The 14668-nt window shown below is 40.2% G+C and overlaps 2 protein-coding genes across 2 annotated transcripts in view; one reads left to right on the forward strand and one right to left on the reverse strand.

The window, feature by feature from the left end:
- Nucleotides 1-4563, forward strand: part of LOC134358046 (protein Jumonji-like) — a 375614-nt gene extending 371051 nt beyond the window's left edge. The window contains exon 18 of the mRNA XM_063069931.1: nt 2602-4563. Coding sequence (XP_062926001.1) covers nt 2602-2778 — 177 coding nt within the window. The 3' untranslated portion in view covers nt 2779-4563. The remainder of the gene's footprint in view (nt 1-2601) is intronic.
- Nucleotides 4564-6210: 1647 nt separating this feature from the next.
- LOC134358047 (dysbindin-like) overlaps nt 6211-14668 on the reverse strand; it is a 259942-nt gene continuing 251484 nt past the window's right edge. Inside the window, exons 9-10 of the mRNA XM_063069932.1 lie at nt 11648-11791; nt 6211-6864 (exon numbers count right to left, since the gene is read on the reverse strand). Coding sequence (XP_062926002.1) covers nt 6632-6864; nt 11648-11791 — 377 coding nt within the window. The 3' untranslated portion in view covers nt 6211-6631. The remainder of the gene's footprint in view (nt 6865-11647; nt 11792-14668) is intronic.

Raw genomic sequence — 14668 nt, forward strand, 5'->3', positions numbered from 1 at the left:
TCCTAATCATATTACGAGGGGTGATTGATAAGTTCATGGTCTAAGGTAGAAGGAGTCAATTTTAGAAAATCTAGCACATTTATTTTTCAACATAGTCCCCTCCTACACATAGACACTTAGTCCAGCGGTCGTGGAGCATACGGATCCCTTCTTTGTAGAAGTGGTCCAGTTCATGGCCTAAGGTAGAAGGAGATGGTTCCAAGTTCCTGCCCGATAGCCTCATATTTCCCCTTACTCCAATTAAACATTCCCCTAACTTGTCTGTTCCTATTCCTCTCCAATGCTATGGTAAAGGAGATAGAATTGTGATCACTATCTCCAAAATTCTCTCCCACTGAGAGACCTGACACCTGACCAGGTTCATTTCCCAATACCAGATCAAGTACAGCCTCTCCTCTTGTAGGCTTACCTGCATATTGTGTCAAGAAACCTTCCTGATCACACCTAACAAACTACACCCCATCTAAACCCCTCACTCTAGGAAGGTGCCAATCAATATTTGGGAAATTAAAATCTCCCACGACAACCCTGCTATTATTACATCTTTCCAGAATCTGTCTCCCTATCTGCTCCTTGATGTCAGTGTTACTCTTGGGTGGTCTGTGAAAACCACCCAGTAGAGTTATTGACCCCTTCCTGTTCGTAATTTCCACACAGAGACTTGGTAGACAATCCCTCCATGTCTTCCTCCTTTTCTGCAGCTGTGACACTATCTCTGATCGACAGTGCCACACCCCCACTTCTTTTGCCTCCCTCCAAGTCCTTTCTGAAACATCTAAAGCCTGGCATTCGAAGTAACCATTCCTGCCCCTGAACTATCCAAGTCTCTGTAATGGCCACAACATCATAGCTCCAAGTGCTGATCCACGCTGTAAGCTTATCTGCTTTGTTCATGTTACTCCTTGCATTGAAATAGACACATGTCAAACTATCAGTCTGAGTGTATCCCTTCTGTATCACTTGCCTATCCTCCCTCTTGCACTGTTTACAAGCTTCCTCTATTTGTGAGCTACCGCCCCTTCCACCGTCTCTTCATTTTGGTTCCCACCCTCCAGCAATTCTAGTTTAAACTCTCCCCAGTAGCCTAAGCAAACCTCCCTGCCAGGATATTGGTCTCCCTCAGATTCAAGTGCAACCTGTCCTTTTTCTACGGGTTGCTCCTGCCCCAAAAGAGGTCCCAATGATCCAAAAATCTGAAACCCTGCCCCCTGCTCCAGTCCCTCAGCCACGCATTTATCTTCCACCTCACTCTATTCCAATACTCACTGTCGCGTGGCACAGGCAGTAATCCTGAGATTACTACCTTTTGAGGTCCTGCCTCTCAACTTCCTTTCTCACTTCCTGTAGTCTGTTTTCAGGACCTCCTCCCGTTTCCTACCTATGTCATTGGTACCAATATGTACCATAACCTCTGGCTGATCACCTTTCCACTTCAGGATATCGTGGACGCGATCAGAAACATCCCAGACTCCGGAACCTGGGAGGCAAGCTACTATTCGTGTTTCTTTCCTGCGTCCACAGAATCGCCTGTCTGACCCCCTAACCATGGAGTCCCCTATTACTGCTGCCGCCTTCCTTTCCCTAACCTTCTGAGCCACAGGCCAGAATCTGTTGCTTCCCCCAGGTAGGCTGTCTGTCTCTCCCCCCCCACCCCCAACAGTACTCAAACAGGAGTAATTATTGTTAAGGGGGACAGCCAAATGTTAACCATTTCTCTTTCTGCAAATGCTGCCTTACCTGAGCATTTGCTGAATTTCTGATTTTCAATTACACTCTTGATATTTAGAAACAGATGAATTTCAATTCATTGTCTGGTAGAGGTTAGATTTTTAAATGCTGCATGAACGGCTGCCTGGCTTTGTGGCCTTATCCTCGTAGTGTTCTATCTGCCTACAGTGTGTTATTAACTGTACTTGAGGATTTTTTCTGTGAAATGTGTATTCTGTAATATCTTAAAAGTTCGAGCCTTTTCTTGTTGCTTTTATTTTGTAGCAGAGAGTTGTGTCAGGTGTGTTCTTTAAAATCAAGCATAAAGTCAAAATACCTTAAAAGATTTGGACAAATTGTATTTGGTTGTCTTTATTATTGCCATAACATTTTTCATGTTCAGTATGCATGTTCTTCAGAACCTGAGGCTGCACATTATAAAGTTATCTCTCTGGAAAGTAATCTGCCTTAGCTTTAAAGCTCTCACTACATAAGTGAACCACTTTTATTTCAAGGCCTAAAATGATCGCCTCTGGAGTATTTCCAGTGATGTTTTTGTAGTAAAATGTATCTTACCATCCAAACAGAATCTCCATGGAGATTATTGAGACCTTCGGCTCATACATTGTCCATCCTTGATTGCTAAATGATGTAAAAACCTTAAACTGGCAAATGAAGGGGATCATCCTCGACTGTCCTAGAATGTCCTCTCCATCTCTAAAATAAGTTGTTTTAGGGAAGCTAGAATAACAGTTAGTCCTGAATCAGGAGCAGATTTAAATCTAATCGACCCTCTTGAATAAATTAGTTAAACAACTTTTGTTTTAATAAAAGCTGTCTTTGCAAACGAATCAGTTTTCATGTTTTTTTTTCTCTATTGGTTCAATGCTACAGGATCAAATAAACAACTTAGTCGATCAAATCTGTGGAAAAGCAGCAGCCAAGAGCAGCAACAACAATATCAGTACCAGCAAGCCTGCACTGAAAAGAGGACCTCGAAAACGAGCGACCATTGATGTGCCAGCAACTAGACTTTCATCCTTGTCCAGAAGTGCTACAAGTTCCCCCTGAAGTTGCCAAGTCTTGTACTCAGTTGTTATTTTTTTGTACTATAATTTGTGAGTACTTGCTAGAAGAATGCAAGCTGTCTTTGCACTAGCTCTAAAGATGACTTCTGTTTTGTTTTTAGGAAAAAAAAATAGCAGTTTGTTTTAGCATTAAAGTGTTGGCTTATTTCTTTTAGGAACACCAGACGCTGCGGTTGGCAGTATTCCTTGGAATGCAGTAGTAGTGTTTTCATTCACTGTTTTTAAAACCAAGTCAAAGGGCTAAACAGCAATCCCACGTTTGCATTTGCCCCTCTGGCTGAAGCAAACCTCTTGCATTTGATTTTCGTTACTGTGAACAGTTGGGATGTTTTAAACCTGTTTGAACTAGGTTGAAGTTGAGTGCTGTGTTTTATCTTGCAACTTCAGTCATGCCAGCAGCTTTTTTGGAGGAAGGAAGGAGATAAAACTTGAAAGAAACTGCTTCAGTTTGGCTACGTTTTTTTTTGTTTTTGGTTGTAGAAGTTGAAAAATTTGCTTTTCTATTTAGAAGATTATACTATTGTTTTAGAGTCATGGCAGCTGATACTTGATCTGGTTTACAAAGAATGAAAATGGTGATTTTGAAAAGTGAAGTAAAGGTGATATTTTTCTCCTTACCAGCACATCACTATGCATCTGTAATAATAAGGCTGCCTGGCTAGAGGAAACTGTGCCTGACTTTCATTAGCAAATTCGTAAGTTTTTTGGTGCTGTCAATCATTTTATCAGAAAACCCTACAATAGTGTCCTTTATCAAATTATTGAAGCGGGTCTCCCCGCTTCATCTTTGTAGATGTGCAATCTTTGTAACATTCCATGTTAATTCCACTTTCATCTCTTGTGTTCCTTCTCCATTCTTCATTTTCAACACAGAATCAGCATTAATAGTTCAGTTCATTGGTGAGACAGTCACAATGGAGAGCCACTAGAGGATGTGCATATTTCTTTGTGAAATGTGAAAATGCATTTCCTTCATTTCTATTTTACTTTCCATATTTGTAAAAAAAAAAGATAAAAAAGAAAACATAAACAAACTTGTACATATGCCTGTAAATTGTTTTAAATACTTGAGCCTTTTGTGGGGTGGGTGGGAGGGAAGAAGCAAGAGATGAAGAAAAGCCTTATGTTTCAGTTTCTTCATCGGTTTTGGATGCTTACAGGGTTTCTTGTAACATTTAAGTGCTGCTTACATCACTGAACAAATAATGGTGTAGCTGTTGCCCCTTTCAGTGTATTTTATTAAAACAAAAGGGAAACATTGTCCATTATGATTAGTTTTCATTGCTGAAAATGCAACATTATTTGTAGCTACCCATGTTGCACTGAGAGCTTGCCAGTGGTGACTGTCAAGAACTCATTTTATTTTCCCAGTTGTTAGTTGGTTGTTGTTGCTGCAGAGGACTGAACTGGTTTGGAGTATTTAACAACATTACTGATTTCAAGTGTTTTTCAAATGTGGTTGTCCAGTTTTTATGGCCTTACTATGTATTTTGTTTCTTCTTTCAGAGCAGACATATTTGACTATTGCTTACTGATTGACATTTAATTTATTAGTGCTGCTCTGCACCTATACTTTGTGCGGAAAGAGTTCACATTGTAATTGCGAATTTTTTTTACTTTTCAGGTTTATTAAAAGTTTAATAAAACTTTTGAGCAGTCCTGGTAAAGTTGAGTTATTAATTCTCCACTAAATGCTATTGTTCTTGGAGGGGAAATGTGCATTTAATAACAAAGACCCAGTTAAAGTTCTGAAGTAGCCTAGTTCTGCAGATTTTTATTCTTGAAAACCAGGCAATTTCTCATTGTGTACTGTGCCTTGAAGTATTCAGCCCCTAATCCTTTGTTCACGTACATGATATTACAACCAGTGATTTTGATCAATTTAACTTTGAGAATTTTTATTTGGGAATCACATGCTCCTTTTTTCACAGTAGAGTCCAAAAATGGGGAAAATTGTAAAGCATGAAAAATAATTCAAAAACTGAAATGTCAGTTCAAAAGTATTCATTGCTCTTTGCTTAGTTGAACTGCCTCTTTCAGCTATTACAGCTCGTCATCTTTTTGGATAAGTTTTGGATAATAGCTTTGCACAATGTGATGGATCAAGATTTGCCCATTCCCCTTGCTAAATTGTTCAAGCTGTGGCAGTTTAGTTGGGGAGTGGTGGTGAACAGCAATCTTGAGGTTTTGCCAGAGATGTTCAATCAGTTGAAGGTCAGGACTATGGCTGGGCCACTCAAGGATATCAATTTTCTTCATTTGAAGATATTCCATGGTTGCTGTGGCATTGTGCTTTGGGTTGTTGTCCTGCTAAAAGATGAACTTCCTTCCCCAGTTCAAGTTTTCTGGCAGAGGCTAGCAGGTTTTTATCCAGGATCTCTCTGTATTTAGCAACATTCATCTTCCCATTAATTCTTGACCAGATTTCCAGTCCCTGCTGCTGAAAAGCATCCGCATAGCATAGCATGACGCCATCACTGCTACACTTTACAGTAGGGATATGTTAGCTGGCTGATGTACAGAATTAAATTAATGCCACATGTACCGCTTAGTGTTGAGGCCAGAAAGTTGCAATTCAGTCTCGAATGACCACAAGACCTTCTTCCACATCTTTACAGTATCTTCTAAGTGGTGCTTTGCAAAGTCTTTATGGACATGCCTTTTTTTTTTAGCCAGGGCTTCTTCCTTGCCACTTTTCCATAAATACCCTTTTTTGTGCAAGACCTTAGAGTGACTTGGCTTTACAGTAGCCTCTCTTACAACTGCCATTCTTCTCTGGCGACTAAGTTTAGAGGGACGTCCTGGCGTAAGTGGTGTGGCTGTGGTTTCATATTCTTTTTTCACTTCTTACAGAGAGGAGGTATTTATTTTTATGAATTCATTGAAAATTGGTAATTCTCCAATTTTCTACATAACAAATTGTGTGAGTTAGTACTGCACTTGATGAAAGTTAGCACAGTAATTACAAATGGGATGGATTCTTTAGAAGCCTCACAATTTTGGTTTTAAATTTTTAGTAAATTGCTGACAGGTTTTGGAATTTTTCTTCTTATTTGATATGATGCAATGTTTTGTAGATTAGATCAAAAATCCTATTTCCATATATTTTACTTTTAGAAAATGAGACAATAAAATGTGAAAATAGTTGTGGGCGCTGAATACTTTTTCAAGGCATTCTCTAAATCAGACACTGCTTTCAGTAGCTCCTGGTACTTCACTTCCCCCTTTTTCCAGAATTGCTAACTAGATTGTTGCTGAGAAAATCAAAAATCCCAAACTATCTCAACACTGAGAAGCATAGCTTCCAACTACCCATGTAGTGTTCTCTCCTGGAAGCATCTTTCAAACTTTGTCTTGTCTATTCAAATCAAAAATTGAATAACAGCAAAGCAGTATTGTAAAACTCTTTTTATTCACTGAATGTTAAAGTGCACAACATTTTTAGTCAGAATTCTAACAATTAGTTCTAAACTATTTAGTAGGGGGGTGGAACACTCAAGCAGGCAACTAGTATTATCTCTTGTACAATATGTACATTGAGAATGCATAACTGAAATATGTTGAACAGGAATAGGGGAGAAATCATTAGTCAAGCCTTAGAAAATGAGCTTTGTACTTGAAGAAAACAGGTAATCAGTTATAACTGGATATAGTATGTATATATGTATAATTACCCATGTTAATCTTCAAGGGCACTGGGTAATAGGAATTTGCTTATTCAAATTAGAAAAGGTAAAACGTTCTGAATTAGCTTTGTTAAATCTTTCTCACAGTAGATTCGTCATTCTGTATTATTCAGTTAATTTTCGACAACCCATGTGAAATAGTCTCTAATGTTACTGAGAGTCACTGTCAGAGTTCTCTTTTGGATTTGAGTTGATTGCAACCAGACAGGTATCTATTTGAACTTCCTCTTCATCAGACTGGACGAGAGGTGTGTTATTTTCACTTGCACTGTGGCTGGCAGAATCAGCAGAGGTGGAAGAGAGAGAGGATAATTTTAACCGTAGCTCAGCTTGGCTTGGCACTTGCAGCGTTATTTCACTTTGATATGGCTCAGACTCGGACCCTGTAAAAATACAATTTCACCAAGAGTGATGGCCTGTTGCTCAGCTGAAGGAAAACTGTTCCCACTGTTGGTGCTTTCAGGGAAAGGGTGGGTTAAGCAATATCGCCTCAGCAAACTACCCAAACATTTTACACCAATAGTGCAGAATTCTACAAATATATTTTAACATTTCAAAAGTTAACATCACTAAATTACACTTGTGGATTAATTGTATCTTGTATATTTTAAAATGGAAACCTAACAGGTGATCAGGACTATGGCTCATTTCACAAACAAACATTTACCAACTGGTAGATAGCTCATCAATTTTAGATTACATTACATACTCTTCCAAAACCACAAACTAAGATGATGTTAGTTTTCAGAAGTGAATAGCTGTTCAGTGTGGTAATATAAAATGACCATGCAAGAACAATGTAGCTTTTTACTACATTGAAGTTATATTGTTCAATACTCAATTATGTATACTGATGTCAATTTCAAAATGTTTCTAAAACAGGATAGAACTTCCTGGGCACTGAAGCACCCGTTATTTGCAATAGATATCCCGGACTCCATTGTCAACGCTGAATTAATTAATTAGGTGTAACGCCACCCAAAAAAAAGGAGAAAAGATAACTTAAAGTTTTATAGTCAGTGGACTGCAAAAGGCCAGCTTTTTAATCAAGCAATAGGTCGCAAAGTATCCATTCACATTATTCAGGTTGCCTTGGTTTAGGTAGAATCACAAAACAAATGCCTCATCTGGTGAGATACATTATTCTGTGTTATGTATTGTATAAATAATAAAAACCTAACTTGTATTTAAACGTTAGGGAAGTTTGTGTCTGACCTTGTTACCTTGTTAATGGCATATATACCTGTAATGTAGGAACAGCTGTGGAGACATACCTGTAAAGATAGAAAACTAAACAGAAGGCATAAGTTGAAAGTAATGTTACTATTTAGAGGTAAGCACTGAAGAGTGAGACCAGCAGTGTACAGGATGATACTAAACAAAATGAGATGAAGATTTTGAATGACCATCATCCCCAAATGTTCAGATTTCGAGGTCTGATAGCTGGGGCCATTGCTTAGCTTATGTTTATGGGCAAGATTTACTGCTGGAAATCTGAGAGGCCTCACTAACCAGATTGAAGTAGTTGCTGGAGAAGTGCAGACTTATTAGTTAGGGAAGTTACAAATGTAGATGGCTTACCTTTAATGACAGTAACTCGTAGGCCAACATATGTTAACAAAGGAAAAAGCCAGCAGGAAACAAGAACAATGGCCATGATCAAGTACACCAAAGGACTCCGTGGTGTAGGGTAAACGGCATCCTGAGCCATTTAAGGATAGAGGGCCAATGATGAAATCATTCAAAAGATAAACAAGATTGTTTGCAGAGGACTAGGGCCTTGAGGTAAATGGGCAAAGATGTAGAGGAAAGAAGGGATTAAAGACTGATAGGGCATTGATAGGAAATAGAAGATTGAGACAGAACATAGCCAAAGCAGGACAATGTCAGAGTAGGAATTGATTTAAACTTCAATATAAACAGATCAATTCATATCTGAAAGGTAGTGAGCTTCTAGCACCTATTTACTGTCTGAGAATTAACCTTCTTAAATGTAACATTAAAACTAATCTGGCTCTTTGCATAACTCATGACAAAAGTTTTATATTTTAGGAAAAAAACTAGTAAGTTGACCTCACTGCAGTCTACTTCAGAGCAGTGCAAACTATTCAAACATGTAGGAGGACAAGATTCACACTGTCAAAGTAGCCATAGATAACTAACAGAGATTTTCCTGAAGTACTCTGGGATACCTTGAAACAGTGAAGAGTGCTAGAGAAAAAGCTTTTCCTTTTTTTATGGAAATCCTTCTCAACCCCAAAGCCTATAGTATAGCCTTCCAGCTAGCAGAGGACCAACCAATAGGATCCTAGAGATGCTGCCTGACCTGCTGCGTTCACCAGCAACTTTTATGTGTGTTGCTCCCATCACTAGTGTGGTGGCACTGGACCTTACTACCACATGGTGGCAGACCTGCACCATTACAAGGGGTTGAGAGGCCAGAACCATTTTTGTGCCAGTTCAAAAAGGATCTTATGCAAGTTGCATCTTCCTCTCTTCTCTCCATAACTCCCTGGTCTGCTCATCTTCCCCTTGCAAACTGTGAAAGATGCAGCGCTCATCCCTTTCTGTTCCCTCAACACCATCCAGAGACCTAAACAGTACCTCCAGGTGAGGCAGAGATTCATCTTCCCCAGCTTAGTCCTGGTCTAATGCATTTGGTGCTCACAAAAGTGGTGGCCTCATTGTTGATAAGACTAAGCATAGACTAGTCAAGCATTTTGCAGATCAGAGGGACACTTCACAATGGCCAGTGTGAGTTTCCAGTTACACATTATTGACCTGTTTGTCTTCAGTCTTTTTCACTGCTACGGTGAGGCCATAAGCAAACAAAAGAATGACACTTAGGTAGCCTATAACCCACACCCATACTCTTAACCACTCCACCCAGGTTCTCACGCTCTCTATCCCTCCCCCAACTCCCGTTACCAAATCAGGATGGGTTAACACTTTATAGAACACAATTAGACCACAATGGTAATCCCAAACTTCTAGTTACCTGTCACTTCAATTTTTATCCCAACCCCACTCTACCGATGCCCAATGTAAGCTTGAGGAACAGCATCTCATCATCTTTCCAAGCACATTGAAGCCTCAGATAACCAATAGAGTACTGAATTAAAACAAGTTCAGTTCTCTCTCTAAGAGCTGCAGAAACTTGATAATTAAGGTTTTCAAGAAAAAGATCAATAGATTTTTAGATATTAAGGAAATCAAGTGTAGGGAAGTAATGCTAAGGCAAAAGATTCATAAAAATCTTAACAGCAGGGCATAAAAGTAACTACTTCTGAACACAAATCTCAACTTCAAAGGGTTTATATTTTGTGTGCATTTGATATTAAAAAGCAAAATATATACTTCAAACATCTAAAGAGTAAGTGAATGTAATTAAAGCTAATGAACTAGTTGCAATAAAATTTCTATACATCTACAAAGGCAGACTTGTAAGACTATTGTGTAGTTTGAATGTTTTCCACTGCAATTAATAATTAAGCTATTTCATGCACCAATGCTGAGCTCGTCAATTTTCTGAACTTTGAATCTAAAGTCCATTGTGCCTTTAAACTCACTTGGTCCATTTCAAACACCTCTTCCCTTTCTTGATTTATCTGTCTCCATCTTTAGCTGTCTACTGCTATTTTTATAAACCTACTGTCTCACAGCTATCGTGATTATACTTCTTCCCATCCACTGAGGCCCTCCATTGTTCGGGGTCCACCATCCCAGCTATCAACGTGATAGTGAGTCAGGACAGTCTGATATGAGCAGCAAGCTGCTGCCCACATAGCAGGCTTTACCTCTCCACTCAGCTGAGAAATCCAAACGAAACTGCCAGTCAGCATTGAACTCAACGTGGGACTGCCTTAGGGAATCCTGCTATGGATTTCCCCATGAGTGGGTATAGCTACAAGGCAGCAGAGATTTGAGATCAAGTTCTCCTCTTCCTAGATTGCTGTCAACCATGGCTGATGAACCCCAACTACCTGAAGCAACTGGTTTAAGATGCCAGTAACCCACCTTTGCCCTTTCTCCTGTCAGTTTTGCCAGGCTTAGTAGCTAAGCCATATGTGAAGGCCAGGAGCTGGACTTGGTTCTGAGAGGCTATTTGAGATGCGTGTTCCTCCTCCATTCTTAACACAGAATCAGCATTAATAGTTCAGTTCATTGGTGAGACTACCACCCCTGGCTATAACAACCTTAAGAAACTTCCCCACTTTGTCACTTGTAAAAATGCCATTCCCTTTTCTTAATTCCTCTTTCTCTGCTGTATCTGTTCCTTTGATGAGGCTTCTCTTTCCAGAATATTAGAGGTGTCCACCTTCTTCAAAGAATGGGGTGTCCCTCTACCATTGATACTGCCCTCAACCACACCTCCTCCATCTTCTTTCCACCTTAACAGGGTTGGAGTTCCTCTTGTCCTTGCCATCTCATGAAACCCTGCATTCAGCACATCATTCTCTGCAACTTCTCCCATCTTCAATGAGCTTCTGCCACCCTACCTCACCCGACACCCCACTTTCCGCAGGGATCACTCTCTCCGTAATTTCCTGGTTCACTTGTCCCTCCCCACTGATCTCCCTCCTGGCATTTATCCCTGCAAGTGGAAGAAAAGCTACACCTGCCCATTCAACTACTTTCTCACCACCATTCAGGGTCACCTATTGTATCTGGTGCTCCATAGACATAGACGGGGAGACCACATACTCGTAACCTTTGCTCTGTCCGCAGCAAGCAGGATTTCCCCATGGTCAACCAATTTAGTTCCACTGCCCATTCCCATTCTGACATGTTGCTCCATAACACGGCGAGCCCACTTGGGTTGTATATGGATAGCCACCAACCTGATGGCCCGCTTCTCATTGCTAATATCAAGGAGCCTGAAGACATGCACAGCGTTTCAACAGCTTCTTCCCTCTCCTCTCTTTTTATAATACATATATATTGTAATTTATCATTTTTATTATGTATTGCAATGTACTGCTCCCACAAAATAACAAAATAACAAATTTTGTGATGTTAGACCTGATTCTTGGTCTTGGGTCTTGGCCTGAAATGTCAACTCTTGATTCCTTTCTATAGTTGCTGCCTGATCTGCTGAGTCCCTCCAGCATTTTGTGTGTGCTACTCTGCATTTCAAGCATTTGCAAAATCTTTTGTGTTTATTACCTAATACTGGTGAACTTTGATTATTGTCTTCTCCACTTGAGTTGAGGAATACATCCAGTGCTTCCTGATCAGATACATCCATTAAGTCCATCTGCTCCAGCATGTCCACATTAACCTCCATTGAGGACATGCTTCCAATGGGCTCTGGGTAAACAACAAACAGAAACCTCATTAAAATAAACACCAAAATTTAATCCAATGTGTGGTATTACAGGATTGAAATGATCACTTATTTAGTTCCAGTTATGAATTGTCATGGACAATACACTTGAAGGTAACTTTGCAGCTTATCATTTATGGCAGAATATTTCAAATTTTGCATTGTGCCACAACAGGTAAATGGGCAACAATTCAAATCTCTCAGAAATATTCCAACATCCTAACCTAGCAGGATGCACATTACTGAGTGGATAGTTTTATAGCTGTAGTTCTCCATAATGAATTAGTAATGTGAATTCATTATATAGGGAGGTGAGGAGGTAACGTTTAATTCTTCTATCATAAGTGTTAGATTCTGGAAAAGAATGTCTTAGAAAAAGACAATTTTAGTGAAATGTTCTTAAGCACAATGTAGCTCTGGTAACAATAAAATAAATAAGTTTCAGAGGTGTTTAGATTTCAGTTCATTTTGGGATCCGTACATACTCTGTCTCACAGTATCGTCACATTTCTGAGTAGTACAGGATTGAAGTAAGGTCAACTGCTAGGAATATTATCCTTGGGGCGTCTTGCTTTTAGTGTGTGTCTGTGAAACCGGTGCTCTCATACTTCTGGTTAAGTAATATCTTGAAGCTATTTAGCAGCAAGCTATTTAACTTCAAATAAAACTATTTTTAGATATGACAAACTACATTTAGCAGGTTAAGTGTAAAAATGTCTCATTGTAGAAGCATCAATTAAAGAAAGAATGTTGTTGAGAGATCATAAACCCTTAGGACAATATTCCAATTATTGGTGCCAAAAAGAACTAAGGAAATCAACAGCTCTTTTCATGGGATGATTTTCTATAATGCCTGTTGCCAGAACTGTAACACAGCCAGAAACAAATCCAAGTGGATATAAATTTCCCTCTTCTACAATTTTATGCACACTTGGATATCTCAGAAGAAGGGAAGGTACAGGCATTCTATTACCTAAAGGCACCTCACTAAAAGCAAGTAGTAACATTATTTTGCTTACAATTTTTTAAGCTCCAAAAGTTGTGCCTTTCTTAATTGGCGGGGGGGGGGGTGGGTGTTGGAGAAGAAACTTTGTTTTTGAAATGACTACCCAAGGCTTCTGAATGGTTTCTTAGAGGCAGTTTAAAAAACAATGAAACAATTCTCTTTACATCTAATACAGCGCATCCAGATTAAAGATATACTGTGTGATGGAAAAGTTTATTCAACTCACTACTATTTTAAGATAACACTTCTAAATAAAAACCATGCATAAAAGAATAATTAAAGTGACAAATTAGAATGCTGAATTCTTTGTCAGGACTACTAAAGAAAATCCAGAGGCTCCTGTGTCCGGATGGTGAGTTTGGTTAAGATGGTTTAGGTGGGAAAACACCCAAGTTTGTAACCTAATCTCATATTGCAATAAAACGTTCTAGGATACTAGAAGAACCACATTTGCACCGGGTGAGTTGAGCTGCAGCTCCTTAGGGACAGCGTTAGGGAACTGGAGATGCAGCTCGATGACCTTCGTCTGGTCAGGGAGAGTGAGGAGGTGATAGAGAGCAGCTATAGGCAGGTAGTCACTCCGGGGCCTGGGGAGACAGATAGGTTTTAACAGTCAGGAGAGGGAAGGGCAAGAGGCAGATGCTAGAAAGTACCCCAGTGGCTGTCCCCCTTAACAAGAAGTACTCCTGTTTGAGTACTGTTGGGGCAGATGGTCTACCTGGGGGAAGCAACAGTGGCCATGCCTCTGGCACAGATTCTGGCCCTGTGGCTCAGAAGGGTAGGGAAAGGAAGAAGATGGCATCAGTGATAGGGGACTCTATAGTTAGGGGGTTAGACAGGTGATTCTGTTTTTCGCAGGAAAGAAACGAGGATGGTAGTTTGCCTCCCAGGTGCCAGGGTCCGGGATGTTTCTGATCGTGTCCACGATATCTTGAAGCGGGAAGGATTGTGGTACATATTGGTACCAACGATATAGATAGGAAAAGGGAGAAGATCCTGAAAACAAACTATAGGGAGTTAGGACGGAGAAACAGAACCTCAAAGGTAGTAATCTCGGGATTACTGCCTGTGCCACATGACAGTGAGTACAGGAATAGAATGAGGTGGAGAATAAATGTGTGGCTGAGGGATTGGAGCAGGGGGCAGGGATTCAGATTTCTGGGTCATTGGGACCTCTTTTGGGGCAAGTGTGCCCTGTATGAAAAGGATGGGTTGCATTTGAATCCCAGGGGGACCAATACTTTGGTGGGGAAGTGCCAGGCTTTGGATGTTTCAGGAAGGACAGGCAGGGAGGCAAAAGGGGGGGGGGTGTGGCACTGTTGATCAAGGATGGTGTCACGGCTACAGAAAAGGTGGACGTCATGGAAGGATTGTCTACGGAGTCTCTGTGGGTGGAAGTTAGGAATAGGAAGGGGTCAATAACTCTACCGGGTGTTTTTTATACACCACCCAATAGTAATAGTAATAGTAACAGCGACATCGAGGTGCAGATAGGGAGACAGATTCTGAAAAGGAGTAATAATAAGAGTTGTTGTGGTGGGAGATTTTAATTTCCCCAATATTGACTGGCATCTCCCTAGACTGAGGGGTTTAGATGGGGTGGAGTTTGTTAGGTGTGCTTCTTGACGCAATATGCGGGTAAGCCTACAAGAGGAGAGGCTGTACTTGATCTGCTATTGGGAAATGAATCTGGTCAGGTGTTAGGTCTCTCAGTGGGAGAGTGTTTTGGCGATAGTGATCACCATTCTATATCCTTTACCATAGCATTGGGGAGGGATAGGAACAGACAAGTTAGGGAAACATTTAATTGGAGTAAGGGGAAATATGAGGCTATCAGGCAGGAACTTGGAAGCAT

Source organism: Mobula hypostoma, chromosome 17 (assembly GCF_963921235.1).
Source record: "Mobula hypostoma chromosome 17, sMobHyp1.1, whole genome shotgun sequence".
Taxonomy (NCBI): Eukaryota; Metazoa; Chordata; class Chondrichthyes; order Myliobatiformes; family Myliobatidae; genus Mobula; species Mobula hypostoma.